General features: G+C 46.2%; 1 protein-coding gene across 7 annotated transcripts in view; it reads right to left on the reverse strand.

The window, feature by feature from the left end:
- Nucleotides 1-16,529, reverse strand: part of PAG1 (phosphoprotein membrane anchor with glycosphingolipid microdomains 1) — a 141,090-nt gene that overhangs the window by 20,563 nt on the left and 103,998 nt on the right. For all 7 annotated transcript variants that reach the window (XM_008000966.3, XM_038000347.2, XM_038000352.2 and 4 more), the window contains 2 exons: nucleotides 5,041-5,245; nucleotides 3,356-3,407 (listed from right to left, as the gene is read on the reverse strand). In XM_008000966.3, the coding sequence (XP_007999157.2) occupies nucleotides 3,356-3,407; nucleotides 5,041-5,165 (177 nt within the window). In that variant the 5' untranslated portion in view covers nucleotides 5,166-5,245. The remainder of the gene's footprint in view (nucleotides 1-3,355; nucleotides 3,408-5,040; nucleotides 5,246-16,529) is intronic.

The following is a 16,529-nucleotide window of genomic DNA, read 5'->3' on the forward strand; positions in this document are numbered from 1 at the left end:
GTGTGCCATGCCATGAGAAATGGGGAAAGGCATCACCCTTTGTCATGTGAAGGGAACAGACATAAATCTGGTTAGAGAAAGATAATGCTATTGATTTCTGAAACCATTTTAGAACCAGCCAAGCCTCTGGCTGCTAGGTTCACAGAAACAATAATACGCTGAAAATTAGCTCTGCAAACTTTTTTTTTTTTTTTTTTTCCTGATGAGGTCTCAGCTTGTTGCCCAGGCTGGAGTGTAGTAGCGTGATTATAGCTCACTGAAGCCTCAAACTCCTGGGCCCAAGAGATCCTCCTGCCTCAGCCTCTGGAACGGGTGGGACTACAGGTATGCGCCACTACATCTGGTTAATTTGAAACAAATTTTAAGAGATGGGATCTTGCTATGTTGCTCAGGCAGGTCTCGAACTCCTGGACTCAAGTGATGTGCCCACCGCAGCCTCCCAAAGTGCTGGGATTACCGGCATAAGCCACTGTGCCCACCTCTGCAAATCTCTCTTATTCTCACAAATAAACTTAGGACATTTGGAGGGAAGAATGGCATCAACAGTTGGCTTTCTGCAGGGATAGAACGTGTAGATGTTACCCAGAACAATATGCCAGGCTCGGCTATAGCCAAGAGTAGTCAGAAAGCAAGTTGGTGTTCATGTATTTCTTTAAATACCCAACTTGTCTCAGGTTGCAGCCTGAATCACTGCAGATGTGATTTGCTCCCTGTCCTTTTCATAGCCTGCATGTTCCAAGAGGCTACCTCGTGCTCCAAGATTCTACAAGGAAAGTTGTGATGTAAACAGCACACGAACCTTTGCTAGTTGGCCTCACAAATTCTGACTCTTGATTGGAAGCTAATAATAGACAGCAGATAGTTCATGCCGTGCCATGATCCAAAAGTGTATTGGGAGTCAGCTGTTTCAATCCAATGCAGTTCATTCACGTCTGATGAGCCCCCAGTGAGATGGGTCACTGTGTTACGTTGCCAGGAATTTGCAATGCAGGTGCTAATATCCCAGAAATGTTGTTATAAATGGGCAGGCATTGGTGTGGGGGAGGAAGGTTCCCAGGTGGGCCCATAACAGCATAATTGATCACAACTGAAGTTACCATAATCTAGACTCTAACTACTATTCCTAATCTTTGCTTCTATGAGATGAAGCATCCGCAAGTTGTGTAAGATCTAGGAGCTGAAAAGCTCTCAAAGAGAGCTGGGTGGGCGAGCATGTGTACATGGGTGCCAGTGCCCGGGTAAGCATGTGTTCCTGTGTGTGCTCGCGCTTTCTCACAGACATTCACATCCATATACATGAGGCTATGGGTTGGGGCAATAATGAATTATACGGTGGATGAGGAAGAAGGCATGGGGATGGAAGTCAGCTTATTCCTTTTATTCACCTGCCACTCTCTTCCTATCTCACCCGGGCTGCTGCCGACCTTGAGTAGGACAGCAGGAACCCAAGCTCTAGGCCAGGGGCTCTCACACTTGAGCATCCAACAGGATTGCCTGGGCTGCTTGTTAGCCTTTCACTGGGCCCCACCCCCAGGAGAACTCGCATTTCTAAGGAGCTCCCAGGTGCTGCTGCTGCTGCTGGCAGCGGTCCAGGCCACACCGCAGAAGCAGCCCTGCTCTAGAAGGAAGTGAGGAATAGCGGTGCGAGCCCTTCCCCAGCCCCTCCTCACCTCCCAACTGGCACCAGGAGAATGGTGGAGTGAGGAAAGGCAGGGGCCTGGAGTCTGCATGGGGAGAAGCGACAGTGGGGCGTTCCCTCCATCCCTCCCACCCGCCCTGCTGAGGCCACCGCAGCAGCGATCACCAGGCAGAGCAGAGGCGCTGGGAACAGATGAGAAGTGGGGACAATGTGGACAACCAGAGATGGGAACAGGGCGAGAAAAAGAGTAAAGGGAGTAGTGGTGATGAGGGCCCAGGAAAGCGGAAAAGGGTGAGGTGGGTGCACGGATGCAGAAGGGAGGGAAGGAAAATCCTGGGGGTCCCAGGAGGAACCGGGAGTCCTGACAACTTCCTGCCTGCTTGGGCCAGAGGAGTCCCAAGAATTGGCAGGTCAGGAAGCCTAGACCGGAGATGGCCTCTGGTCATCTCTGCAAACATCTGCTGGCTGCGGGTTTTACACCAGACCTTGGCTCATCCATGCTTCCTTGTTTGCACCCCTCTCCCCACAACGAGTTTTTGCTTGACCTTGAGAAATGACGTCCTGAACAAGAAGCAACTTTTGTTGTGGCACTGCCACGGGACTCAGGGCAGACTCTGAACTCTGCCTTGCTAATGTGAGGATGGGCCCCTCTGCAGCGGCTGTTCAAAAGCACGGGCCTGGGTCAGAGAGGACAAGGAAGGACCTGGACACTCTCAGGCTGTTCCTCGCCAGGGTGGATCCCCGGGGGCCTAGGATCATCAGGACCTGTAAGATACTGAGGGCTGGGAAAACACCAGCAAGGCCAGGCTATACCTAGGGTGCTGTGGGTCCCAGGCTCCCTCCAGCTTCATGACCTGTTGTTATGGGTTGAACTGTGTCTCTCCAAAATTCATGTCCAAGTCCTAACCCCCAGCAGCTGAGAATTTGGAAACAGGTGCATTTGGAACAAACATTTGGAAACAGGGTCATTGCAGATGAAGCCAGTTAACATGAAGTCGTGCTAGAGTTGGGTGGGCCCTAGTCCAATATGCCTGGTGTCTTTATAAAATGGGGAAACTTGGACACAGCCAGCCATGCACAGAGGGGAGGTGATGTGAAACACAGAGGGAGGTCGCCGTAGGAAGATGAAGGCAGAGATTGGGGGGATGCCTCTATAAACCAAGTCACACCCAAGGTTTGGCTGCAAACCACCAGCAGCCAGGAGAGGCCTAGAACAGACTTTCCCTCAGAAGCAACCAATCCTGCCAACACCTTAATTTTTGCACTTCTGGCCTCCAGAACTGAGAAACAAACTTGTTATTTAAGCCACCCAGTTTGTGGTCCTTTGTTATGACAGCTCTAGCAAATTAATAGAGGCAAAAAGCTCCCATCCCTGCAGTAGGTGGGAGCCATCTAAGGATCATTCCGGCAGCAGCACTACTGCATCCATTTCAGAAGCTCTCCCAGTGAACGCGCGGGAACTCACAGGCCTCCAGCCATGGCGGCCACAAACCTACAGAAAGAGGGTGTGTGGTGGAGGGGGCCACGGTTTAACTTAGTCTTAGCTCTCCCCGTGGGTTCTACTCAGGCTGTGGGCACATGGGAGCACACTGAGATAAGTAGCTGATGTTCTGGAGCACACACGGACAGGTGGACAGGTGGACAGGCGGACAGGTAGACAGGCGGACAGGTGGACAGGCGGACAGGTAGACAGGCGGACGACACACGTGGGCTCACCACGTTCATCAGGTTCTCATGGTCCCCACTGTGCTGTCGCGGCTTCTTTTCCCTGAAATGAAAAGTGAAATGTTGTAATGTCAAATGTACCCCCCTAAAATCAAGCACACACTACCCTTTCCTATACCAATTCTTATCAGCTTTTAAATCCCTTATGTTTATTTTGTCAACAAAGACAAAACCAGACACTGACTTGATGGCCCGTTAGCAGGTGCTGGGTAAGAGGAGGTCCAGCCTCAACTAGGAACTGTCCCCTCCCTTGGCACCCCTTCTTCTGGGAAAAAAACATACAAGTTCACGAGGAGAGGACCGAGGCCCGGGCCTGCGTAGAAACTGTTTATAACTAAAGTAGCAGAGTAAGTTATACCTTTTTTTTTTTTTGAGAAAATGTGGACAATTATCTCACTTGGAGTCTCTGCAAAGTCACACACTGCAGTGGGATGGAGAAAATAAAGAAAATACAAATTTTGGCATGCCAGGAAGGGTACATGCTCTCAGGATGAGTCATATGTACTTCCAGTCTATGGGAAAGTCTGTCAAGTAAAAATAGAATTTGTTTTTACTCGGGACAGTCTAAAGAAAACCATCAGTTGTAGAGAATACGCGGCCGGCCCATCCACGTTCTCTATAAGACAAGGGTGACACCTAGTGGGAGCACGAGTAACTACAGAAGCAGGCCCGTCCAGGCCCAGGGAAGTCCGGGCCCTGTGGCCGCTCTTCATCTTCCCAATAATTCAGACTCTGTCCCAGCCACAGAGGTCTGGGTCCAGGCTGGGCAGGGATTAGGAGGCTAGCTGGGTTCACAGAGTCTTGGCTTTTCTCCTCCTGACAGATTATAGGGTAGGAAGCCATTTCAGAATTTTAAGTGACACTCCTGGAGTTGCTTCTGTGGTGGAGGGAGAGTTTGGACAGGGCTGGCTGACCGTCAGCTGGTCTACATGGGCGTCTGGTGGCATCCAGCCCAGCGGAAGGTTATGTGCTTTGTAACAGTTCCAGAATGTCCTGAAAATCACTTCTGGTTAGAAAGAACTTCTCTCTGGGCAAAGATTTCTCTTGGGGGGTGGGGGGGGGGGGCGGGGGGTACTGACATTCTACATGAGACAGAGGAGACAGAGAAAAGTATAACTCTAAAAGAAGGACACTGATGATTATTTCACATACAGCATGTTCCTCTCCTGGGAAAATAATCTGTTTCTTGAGAAACTGAAGGTCTACACTACACATTTTTAATCATAAACAATCCCTCTGAAACCACGTAGCAGCAAACATTCTGTGACTTCCGCGGGGTGGTGGCAAAAAGATGCACATCACACAAGATTTCAAAACACCCACAGATGAAAAAAGACAAAATCCATTTTGATCAAGGGTGTGCTCGAAAGAACTGCAAGACTTTCATTCTGGGAAGTTTAAAATACAAAGAACAGCAAGACTTTTGTTCTGGGAAGTTTAAAATATGAGGGCTCTTCTAGCTGCTCCCCAGCAAAACCAAATATGGGTTTTCCTTCAGTGAATAAAGAATGTCCCGAGATGCACTGCAGTGGACAGAAGCGAGTTAAAGCTAATGCACAAGTTTCTGGGACAGCTCTGTGGCGGGATTCCATTCCTAACAGGTTTTTCACAGAAACTCTTCTGGGTACAGGGGATGTATTAGTTTAAGGCACCGGTACATACACTCTGGTCCTCACCTGTCACAACTGGAGCACAGGAAAATGAGGAAGGTGATGACGAAGAAAATGGCGACAGTGGCCAGACTTCCCCACAGGGTGATCTGCATCTGTCCGCTGCCCAGCAGGCTCCCCGTGGGCCCCATGGCAGGAGCAGGCACTGGTACCAGCCGAGGGAATCAGTCAGTCCTTCAGAGGTGGCGACATGGGGGCAGAGAGCTGCATGCTGCAAAGAGACCAGGGCATTTGGAGAGTAATTCTTGGGTAAAGTGGCAGAATCTGTAATTCGGTCCCTGTCAGGAGCGAGACCTTTGCGCAAAGTCAGAAGCATGTGCTGGATGCTGAGGAGAGCCCCAGACCGGACTTGAAACTGGACTCTGGGCAAGTCCCCTCCATCGTCTAGGCCTTTATTTTTCTTACCTGAAAATGGAAGTGGGAACATACAGCTGCCTGGCCCAGTGTTTGAAGCAACGGATGTCTTGTCTTGGTATGTTGGGGGTGGATTCTTCTATTCTTCTTGTTCTTTTTTTTTTTTCCCCCTTCAAATAGGGTCTTGCTCTGTTGCCCAGAGTGCAGTGGCACAATCATGGATCACCGCAGCCTTGACCTCCCTGGGCTCAAGCAATCCTCTCCCGAACCACCCCGCTGTCCCCTACTGCAGGGTCTACAGGCATGCACCACCATTCCTGGCTAATGTTTTTTATTTTTTGTAGAGACAAAGTCTCACCATGTTGCCTAAACTGGTCTCGGACTCCTGGGCTCAAGCAATCCTCCTGCCTCAGCCTCCCAAAGTGCTGGGATTACAGTGTGCCACTGCACCTGGCCTGGATGGATTCTTAATGTCTTCAAATAAAGATTTCAGGTACTCCATAGCAAATAAATACATGCTCATTTGGGTTCATTTTTAAAAAAATCAGAACAGTATATAACAATTCTTATATAGCTTTTGCAAAAATGCAGCTCATCATCTGCCCCCGCCCCTCACTGCCTTCTCTCATCTCCCTCACCCACTGTTCTCTGAGAAGGTTTAAGGTCAGTGTAAGTAATGAAATAGAATGTCTTTATATTCACCTGCATTTATTTATTCTGAGTATGTTATGTATTCTATGTTTTCACTACCCTGCCGTCAGGACCCAATAAATGCATTTTCAAGTGAATGGATGAAGTATGTGCTAAGAATACATCCCCGACAATAAATAAGACCTATTTATAAACAACTGCAAGAGAAGCATAAGAGCTGTACCTAGTACATTTCCGTACCTGGTATGTACCAGGGATTCTGCTAAATGCTTTCCTCATTTAATTGCTGTCACCACCCTGTGTAGGAGGCACGGTTAATCCCCCTTTTACAGAGATGGAAGCTAAATCCCAGCAGAGCAGTGACTTCCCCCGAGTGTCACAGGAGCTAAGTGGCAGGGAGGGATGAGTCCATCTGTCTCAGACTCCAAAGCCTGTGCTCTGCGTCCATCAAGGAAGCTCCTTGTCACTGTGGGGATGCTGGGACTCACGGGGTCACTGTGCCCTGTCCCAATACTTCCAAACAGAAGTGGTCAGATTCCTTGTGCGAAATATTTTAAGAGCTACAGATATTTTTAAAATGGAGTTGTATATCAAATGATCTGTCATCACAGAGGCCTTGTTTAAAGAATATTTGCTCAATTCTAGAACATTCTAAATGAAAAGAAATAGCCTTTAAGTTGGTCTCGTGTCATGAATAAAGCAAATACTTTTGGTTTTTGATAACAGTGCAATATCTTCCTTGAAAAAGACTGTCAGTATGTACATTTTCATTTGCTTCAGTGATAAAGCTGTGACTGTTTTCAGCCATCCCTGAGCACAGATATCAAGACGGCAGGGGTGGCTTCGCAGCAAACCAGGGTGCCTCTTAAGATGGGGAGAATAAAAGCCATTTTGGCAAAGGTGGTTCAATCGGACCAAATTATCTCCAGGTGAAACACTGTCACATTTATGTGAATATTCAAAGTTAAGGAATATTAAAAAGCTGAAGAAAAAGAGACTTTTACCTACAATGTATGCAGAGAGTGTTCTGAGAGATGAAGTTGTTTTCCTCAATCTTTGAATCAACATGAACATCTTCTAAGGCTCTATAATGACATAAATGCAGGACTTCCTGTGTAACACAGAACTTCTTTCTTCCTATGTTTGATTGTATGTGTATTATGCCTAACACGACAGGTGTAAGTACAGTAATAACAAGTCAAATTACTTTTGCATGTTTGCCCCAGACAGCTATAGCCAAATGAAAATAACCACCACTTCTGTGATTTGTTGATGCAAAGAATAATTCACTTTAAACCGAGACTACAAATTGGCACCACAAAAGGTTTTAAAATGCATTCAAGCAAGCACCTAAATCATGGTGACCAACGAAAATATATAAAATACATTTTTATATACAGGTCCAAAGCATAAAACATTTTAGGAATCACAGACAAAAGGTATCTATCTCCTGTGCAGGCATCTGTTTGTTCTTCATTCATTCATACAACAGATTAATTAATGCCTATTTATAAAATGCCATGTTCTTAGAAAAGAGTTTGCTGTGTGCGTTATTCAAAAGCCAGAGATCCATCCATGAAACCTAGTGTAAAATCGCCAATACTTGTCTCTTTTCTGTACATGTTTCTCTTTTCTCTCTCTTCTCTCTTAACAGAAGGAGGTCGGTAGAATATGATGAGAGATGTGGGGTGCCCAGCCTATTAGAACAGTGCAGGGAGAAAGAGGACAGGGGATGATTATAAGCTGCAGAATAAAGGATGGAACCAAGAGAAAATGTGTCGAAACTCCTGGCTTACTCCCCTTCAATTAAAATTGTCTATAAAGCCACTGAAAGACTTTTCCCCAAGTTCTTACTGTGGACAAAATCCTCACAGTGAACAGAGTGATCACCATGGGGTGCGCGTTTCTGAGTCAGATGCACTGTAGTCCTCAGGGACAAAGGCCCCAGTTGCTGGGGCGTTTTTCTCCTCTTGGACCCTCTAAGTGCTGTTCTGCAGGAGGACTGTGGGACACCAGTCCCCGTGGTCGTGGGCAGCCCTGGCGGGTCAAGAGTGGCTGCACCAGCAACTGCCACCCACTCTTCTTTAGGGGTCTGGCAGTGTGTGTGTGTGTGTGTGTGTGTGTGTGGCAGCAGGGTGGGGGTGGTGGCTGAGGGGATCTAGACTAACATAATCTTTGATCCTTACAGCAGACCTCCTGGGTGGATGGTTCCCATTTTGGAGAAGATCTGTGCACTGCTACCCTTCTCTCCTGGTCTCTCTCTCTTTTTTCTGGATGTTTGTTTCCAAAATTCTGCTGCCCATGCCTTCTCTGGCTATCTCCTTAAATTCTGGCAGCTCAGCTACACTAAGCCAAGACTGTCGCCCGCTCACCCTCCTGCTCACATGTCTAGATGGACATCCTGGTAAACGTGTGTCGGTGGACCGGCTCCTCCCCTGTGCATGGAGATGGCCCGCCCCTCCCCCTGTGTGCAGATGCACATGGATCACTTTGTGTTTCACTTTCTTGGAGCAGCTGAGGGTAGAAGCCTCATGCAGAAAGCCCAGTGCTCTGCCCCTAGGCTGGACCCTCATGTACTGGTTTTACTGCCCTTAAATGCAGTGCTTGGGGGTCCTCATTCTGTTCTTTTGAGTGAGGGGAAGGTGCAGGGAAATCAGTGTTCAGTGTTCTTTCAGGTGGCCAGGGAGGCTTTTTAAAGGATGAGTGATGGGGGAGAGAGTAAGCGGATAGGAGCCATAGTGTATGGATAGTAAAACTTACCCTGAACAGGAAGGTCCCTGTGGCAGTCATGGCATTTCCAGACTCTACACTGTGCCAACCAGGCTCTCTGTGAAAAAGCCACCCAAGGCAGTGCTGTCCTGTGACATGGTTATGGTCCACAAGGACCATCTTATTTTGGGCTGATTCAGTATCAAGTAAGTTATGTCTTGACTATCAGGAATGATCTCTTCCAGTGGAATATCTGAACCATTTGGAAGAGCATCCCTTATGATTTTTTTCATGAAGACATTTAAGTCTGTTTCTCTGAATCCTGTTCTTACTTGACTCAGTAAACTTGCATTCAACTACAGAATATATAGAATATTATTTCTTTTCTTTTCTTTCTTTCTTTCTTTCTTTTTTTTTTTTTTTTTTTTGAGACAAGGTCTTGCTCTGTCACCTAGGCTGGAGTGCAGTGCTGTGATTACTGCAGCCTCAACCTCCTGGGTCAAGCAATCCTCCCACCGCTGCCTCTTGAGTAGCTGGGAACACAGGCATGCGCCACCATACCAGGCTAACTTTTTATATTTTTAGTAGAGATGAGGTCTTGTTATGTTGCCTGGCTGTTCTTGAACTCCTCCCACTTTGGCCTCCCAAAGTGCTGGAGTTACAGGCATGAGCCACCACACTGGGCCTATTTCTTCAAAGTTTAAAAAATTCTCTTATCAGACCACATGCATAAATATTCTGAGTTATTCAACACAGGGCAAAGAAGGACCGTTTATTTTAATTGTACCTCTACTAACACTTAATTTTGGCACCTGAATGTTGTATTAAGATGAGCCACAGAAGATGGTAATATTAATGTGATCACAGATTTAGATTAATAGTTGTACATTAATTCTGTTTGCTATAGAATAGGCTTCATTATTGGCTGCACTGATGTAAAGTCATGGCTGGAGACTGTAATATAATACAAGTATATAGTATTGCTGTAAAAGCGGCAGTGGTATGACCTCAGTCTCCACTCCAATTTTGTATCATTTTGAACTACCGTGAGAACTTGTCATTAGCGTTGAGAAAGGTCAGTGCTTATGGTTAAAGGACTTTCATTGGGGATTCTTTCACAGATTTGTCTGATTAATTATTTTGGACTACAATCTCCATACTCTCTTACCCTTTCATATCCACTCATTTGTTTTAATGAATAAGTGATTTAATCACTAGAAAAACCACTGGCCTTTTAATTTAACAGCACGTGTCTTTTTTTTTTTTGAGACAAAGTCTCGCTCTGTCACCATGCTGGAGTGCAGGGGCACTATCTCAGCTCACTGCAACTCCACCTCCTGGGTTCAAGTGATTCTCCTGCCTCAGCCTCCTGAGTAGCTGGGACCACAGGGGCGCGCCACCACACCCAGCTAATTTTTGTATTTTCAATAGACAAGGGGTTTCACCATGTTGGCCAGGATGGTCTCCACCTCTTGACCTTGTGATCCACCCGCCTCAGCCTCCCAAAGTGCTGGGATTACAGGTGTGAGCCACCATGCCCGGCCAGCAGGTGTCACTTTTAACCACAAGGTGGCAGCATAATTCTGTTCTCAGCCCTATGCAGAACTTTCTTGAAGGAAAGCTGCTCAATTACTGTTGGTGCCTTATGCTTGGCATTTGAATTGTCTTCATCAGCCTACACTATCAGCCACCAAGATCAATTCCAACGGTGAAAAACACACACACAAATTAATGAAAGGTGCAGACCAAAAGGCAGCTACTTATTTCTTTGGCCAAACATCCTTAACAGGTAGGTTCTCTGATCATAGCAAATTCTATAAATAATAATTAGGTCGAGTTGGGATGGCCAGTGAGATTAGATATGGAAACAGACACTTTAGAGTTCCTTTGAAACAGATCTAGGTCAGTAGTGACAGTCATTACCTTTTTACAGCTGTTGCAGTTGACATATAATTAAACATGATAGAAGCCACCTCCACTCATGACCCCTCACTGTTGGATGAAATAAGAGCAAGGGCCCAATCCCAGTGGCAATTCTTCCTTCCTGGTCATTACCAGGCGTGGGAACCATGTGGTAAAATGACACGTTATGGGCTCTAAATTAACCAGATTTAATGATGGCAGAGGAAGCAGATTCTTTGGTGGGTTCCCTGGTCCTGTGAGCACACTGACATCTGCACAGGCTGAGGCGAAATCAACTCTGAACAGAATCCTCAAGCCCCAGAAAGAGTTTTAAGCTAAAGTGTGTAAATTCAGGTAGTCTTCCGTTCAGGTTACAGGGACTGTGCTACAGACAAGCCTGCCACACTGAACTTTGCATGGATGAGTATCTGTTGGAAACACACGGGGAATCACCTACCCAGATGTTTACTGTTCCATCCTGCTAAGGTACAAAGGCTTTTGCCTACACACGACTGTTATCAAGATCTCCCTATTCTGACCCTTCACTGAGTCATGGGCAGAACACACCCAGAGTGCAGAGGGTGGTGGAAGGTAAGTTATTCTTCTTTATAGATTCCTGAATCCTTTTTTAATGTCCCCACACAGTGATATCTTGATATCTCTTTCTGCAGCAGTTTAAGAATGAGTGTAGCTGAAAGAAACCTGGAATGCCTTAACATCACCAGACCACACTGACCCTGCTATCAGAACTCGCTGCTCATGGGAGAAAGAGCCCGGCACTCATCCTAAGAGCAAGTTACAAATCCTCACGGCCATCTGTCAGCATAACCCGATCACTTTTTGTACACACCAGGCCTATCGATCCACATAGAGAACAGGAAAGCTGACCCTTTTGGTGGAGGGGTGTGTGGGGCTGTCACTTGTCTTCAAAAATACATTAAACTTACATCACAGAAATAATATAGTTTATTGTTTATAAACACTTTTGCCTTCCAACAAGCCAAGAGGCAAGTGAATTTGATGGGTAAGGAATGACTTCTAAGGTTGGTTTCCCCCAAATTCTGACTTGGAAGCCAATTCTCAAGGTTCATTTTTAATGGTGGAGAGAGAGAGAGACAGGGGGAGAGAGAGAGGGAGAGGAGGTGGGGGGGAGAGGGAGAGAGAGAGAGAGAGAGAGAGGAGAGAGGGAGGGAGGCAGAGTGCAAGGGCATGGTCTTTCTAGAAGCCCGTATCACATGCACTCCAACAGAACCCTGAGATATGCTTCTATTTGGGCTAATACGATACGTTCTACACTGACCGCACAAGGAGCACGGGTAATGGGGATTCACTTTGCACAAGAAGGCTTCATGAAATGTTTCAGACAGTGTGTTTTTTGGGCTTTAGGTTCTATTTCTTCCTGCCTTGCATGTTAGCTCATCCAGTCTAATTTCCTTGAGGGCAGGGATGTCTCCACCTCATTTCCCACCATATTCCCAGCACCTCTATGACCTGGGAAATAGGAGCCAGTAAGGAATTTTTATTGAATACATGCTTCTGTAGGAAGAATGGTGAGTAGATTCTCAAGTGGAATCTACTCAAAATGCAAGTTTAATTCATAATTTATACCACAAGGAAGAGAAGGAGAGTAATAGGGATGAGCACACTAAGCAAACAATTAAAAAATAAGCTAAGTGTGTCTTAAGGCAAATCCTTTTTCCTGAGACAGAGTCTTCCTCTGTTGCCCTGGCTGGAGTGCAGTGGCATGATCTCGGCTCATGACCCTTTAAGGTAGATGTTACTGAAATCAATTTTAAGGACTCCTGGGTTTAAGCGATTCCCTGCCTCAGACTCCCGAGTAACTGGGACTACAGGTGCGTGCCACCACGCCTGGGTAATTTTTTTGTAATTTTAGTAGAGATGGAGTTTCACCATGTTGGCCAGGCTGGTCTTGAACTCCCCACCTCAAGTGATCTGCCAGCCTAGGCCTCCCGAAATGCTGGGATTACAGGCGTGAGCCACTGCACCTGGCCTTAAGGCAAATCCTTCACTCTGGAATGAACACAGCCATCTGGCTTCTCTGTATTGTCACTGAAGCAGCTGAGCATCTCCTGAGAAAAGTCACAGCACCGTAATATCAGTGTCTTCATCCCCTGCAGCAGGCCTCTCAACGCCAATGATCTCACCATGTCCCCAAGCTTCGTGTTCTACTGACCCCTCTCTGCAATGACAATTGCACACCTTCTCCAGCTCCTAGGTTCCTGACACAAGCCTCAAGGGGGCTGGACCTTCCCTTTCTCAAAGGAAAAAGGAGCCTTAAACAGTGTTGGCTCTCTTTCCAATGTTTTTCATCTGACAAATCTAAGCATCCTATGAGTCTCACTTCTTTGGGGCAGCTTTCCTGATGCCGAAACCCTCCCACCTCTCAGGTGTAGCTGAGGCCCGTCTTTTACAAGTTTTTTCCTTCCTGGCTCAAAATTGAAATTATGAAGCGATTCAAGTGTCTCCTCTGCTGGGCTAAGCCCCAGGAGGGAGGAACTTCGAACGGACCTATCTGGTTCATAACTGTAGCCCTAGTATGTGGTACACAGTAGGCACTTAATATTTATTGGATGAAGTAATAGTTAAGAGGAAGAAAAGGAGGCAAGAGGAGTGCATATTGATCAGGTCTTCAAAGGTGGTAAGGTCGGAAAAAACTCTTTTGCTCCATCCTCTCAAGTGATGCTGAAACTTGATGGGGGCACAAGGAACCACAAAAGCCTGCTTGCCCGACCACCTGGCCAGGGTAGGTGGGTCTCCGCGGTGCTCCTGCCTTCACATAATCCATCACTGTGGTTTTACCCAAGTTCCGTCCAGGGTCCCCAAGAGGCTCGCTACATACCAGTTTTGACTCATAGGCTTGACATAAAAAGCACTGAAAAATGGAAGTGAGCACAGACCATGTGTCTGCCAGCCACTTTGCTGCGGGTTATTTTATTTCGTCCTCATGACCCTTTATGGTAGATGTTACTGATCAATTTTATGGATGAGGAAACTGAGGCTCAAAGTTAAGTGCCTTATTTAGGGTCATGTAGCTACAGGTTCCCAGACTCTGTGCCCAGCACTTCCTCTTCTAACACACCGCCCAGCACGCTCTCAGCCCCGTGTATTCACAACCTCCAGGCATCTGGCCTGTCTGGAACAGCAGCAGACAGGTGAGGACGTGGGAGCCACACCCATCTCCCTGGCAATCTTAACTTCACTCTATCAGGACTTGTCTTAGTGCCAGAAAGAAGAATGTTCACTCCCGTCTGGTACACCCACTGCTCACTCCCAGCCATGCATTAATCATAAACCTCCTTCCAAGGGATCTGGAGGGCTTTACAAACATCCCACCAGCTTTGCTGTCATGGATGTGGTATTTACAGGCAGGCTGGGTGACTGAGACCAGCACTATTTGCAGTCACACTCTGTTAAGCATTGCTTTGCACTGTTTCTATTTGGCTTCTGAGGGACAGTAATTCAGCCACCTTTTTTTTTTTTTTTCATAATAAAAGACTTAACAAAAAATAAACTTCACTTTCTTTGCCACAAGGTTCAAAAATGTACTGCTTGACACAAATGCCTCTCAATCAAATTTCCTACTCATGGCTCATGATATTGAAAAGATCCACTTCCTTTTAGCACTTGTTTAGCCTGGGCTAACTACAAATGCCCTGTTTCTGCAGACAGCTACTACCTCACTGGGACTGCACAGCAAAAGATGCTTGATCTGGAAAAAGTAAACCCTCAAGATTGGAGAAGTAGAATTTAAGAGCAGATGATCACTTCGTCAAAGGAATGTCAACAGAGGAGTTTGTAACACCGGTTCACTGTGAGCTAGTGCCAAGTCAGAGAACGTGTCCTGTGGTCTCTCCCATACCATCAGATGTACTGCCATCGTAAGGACTGCTGGCTTAACAGTGTTAATATCTTACCCAGCACTGGCAAAAATATAGCACTGGTAAATCATTACCCAGTGCTTAAATCATGGCTATCTTTATGATGTTTTAAAACATCATAAAGCCAGGCAAAATATTTCTTGATTCATAAAAATAGAACAAAAATCCTCAAAACACATCCCTCCAAGTTACTTACTGGTGTTATTGTGAATTACTTAGGGCTGGGGAAATGTCTCAAGAGAGACTAGCTTGATTAGAGAAAGTCAGAGCTTGTATTTGAAAATATGTGTCCAGAGTTTATCCTCACAGCTTTCTGCCAGGAGAGGGCAGGGAAGGCAGATGACTCAAGGGGTGTGACTCCTAAGCCCCTGTAGAGGAAGGGACAGGGTCATGGTTCTTGTAGAATCGAACTTCCCCAAGGGTGGTCCCAGTTAGCAGCACCTGGGAACTTACTGAAATGCAGAATTCTGAACCTTCTCCCAGACTTATGACTCAGACACTCTGGGAGTGGGGCCCGGCAACCTCTGTGTTAACAAGCCCTGCAGGTGATCGTGTGCACCCGCAAGTTTGAGAAGCACTGTTCTAGAAGAGCTACTAGATGTATATATGGTGATCTGGGATCTTGTTATAGATTCTGATTTGGCAAATCTGGAGCGGAGCTCAAGAGTCTGCATTTCTGACTGGCTCCCAGGTGACGTCCAGGCTGCCGGTCTGTGAACTACATTTGAAGTAGCACTAGTACAGATGCTGAGGGTTATACAGCCGGATCCCTGGAGCTGAAACCTGGCTTTCAGCTTACTCAAAGATTATGGGATGATAAAGCCAGAGCTTCTGTTTCCTAGGAGCCTTCTTGATGTCCTTCCCACTCGAGTCTGGTAAAATGGCAGTGAATGGGTACATTGCTGCTATGTAGAAGTAAAGGTTCTTTCCCACTGAATTGCTGTGTGGCCTGAAGCGAGTCCAAGCCTCCCCATGCCTCAGAGCCCCCTTCTGAAAAATGCAGTCATTTCTGAGGGTTCTTTTGAACTCTTAGCTTCTATCATTTTATAAAAGCTGCAGTGATTCCTAAAGTCTAAGATAAAAATTCAGGACTTTCCACACAAAGGCGAATGTCGCTCCAGCAAGAACCTTAAATTCTCAAGGTGATCAATAGTTTCAACTCCCAGAAAGCAGGGCCTTAGTAATTCAGAGGCAAAGCTGATGAGGCCACACCAGTGGGGTGGATGTCAGGAAGAGAAGCCATGGACGGCCTTTTTAGTCAGCGTGCAGCGCCGGGAATCACTCCCAACAGCCCTTCCAAAACACCATTTGCGCTCTGGCAACATCACCACGGTATACCGGCTGCAGGGCTGACTTATGAGTCTCTCTGTTTTTTCATTAACATGTACTTGGCATATTTACATATTTACAATTCAAATTTAGAGTAGCCTTTCAACAAAATGCGAAGACAGAACCAAAACACGCAGATGGTGCACGGACAGGTAACGTAGAAAGAAAGCACTTCTCCTGAAAGCTTCTGAGGCTGTTTAAAGGCATATGCCCAAAATTTTGAAAAATCTTACAGAGAAAGCAAGTTGGAAATGGATCCATTTAATTTCTAATCTCAGGACTTGATAAGCTTGAGGAGGTTCCAAATGTGGTAAGAGATTCTGGAGACCTCTGTTTCTATTACTACAGACAGTCGGCACCTCGGGTTGGTTTCACTGGTTTCTTGACTAATACCTTGGATGATATTTCCTACTCGCTGACACTCTGTCATTCATTAAGCACATAATTGATAAATACCTACTATGTGCCAGGCACAATTTCATCTTCTAATCACACCATGAATATGAAATGATATTGGACCACTATGAACTTTGCAAGAGGTAGAAACTGTTTAGGATTAGGTTCCTAATACAGAGCTATATTTTGACCACAAATGAAAAGCCATTTATTATTGAACTCCAAGCTTGTGCAATCAGAATAAAAAAGCCACAA

This window comes from Chlorocebus sabaeus, chromosome 8 (genome assembly GCF_047675955.1).
Source record: "Chlorocebus sabaeus isolate Y175 chromosome 8, mChlSab1.0.hap1, whole genome shotgun sequence".
NCBI classification, from domain to species: Eukaryota; Metazoa; Chordata; class Mammalia; order Primates; family Cercopithecidae; genus Chlorocebus; species Chlorocebus sabaeus.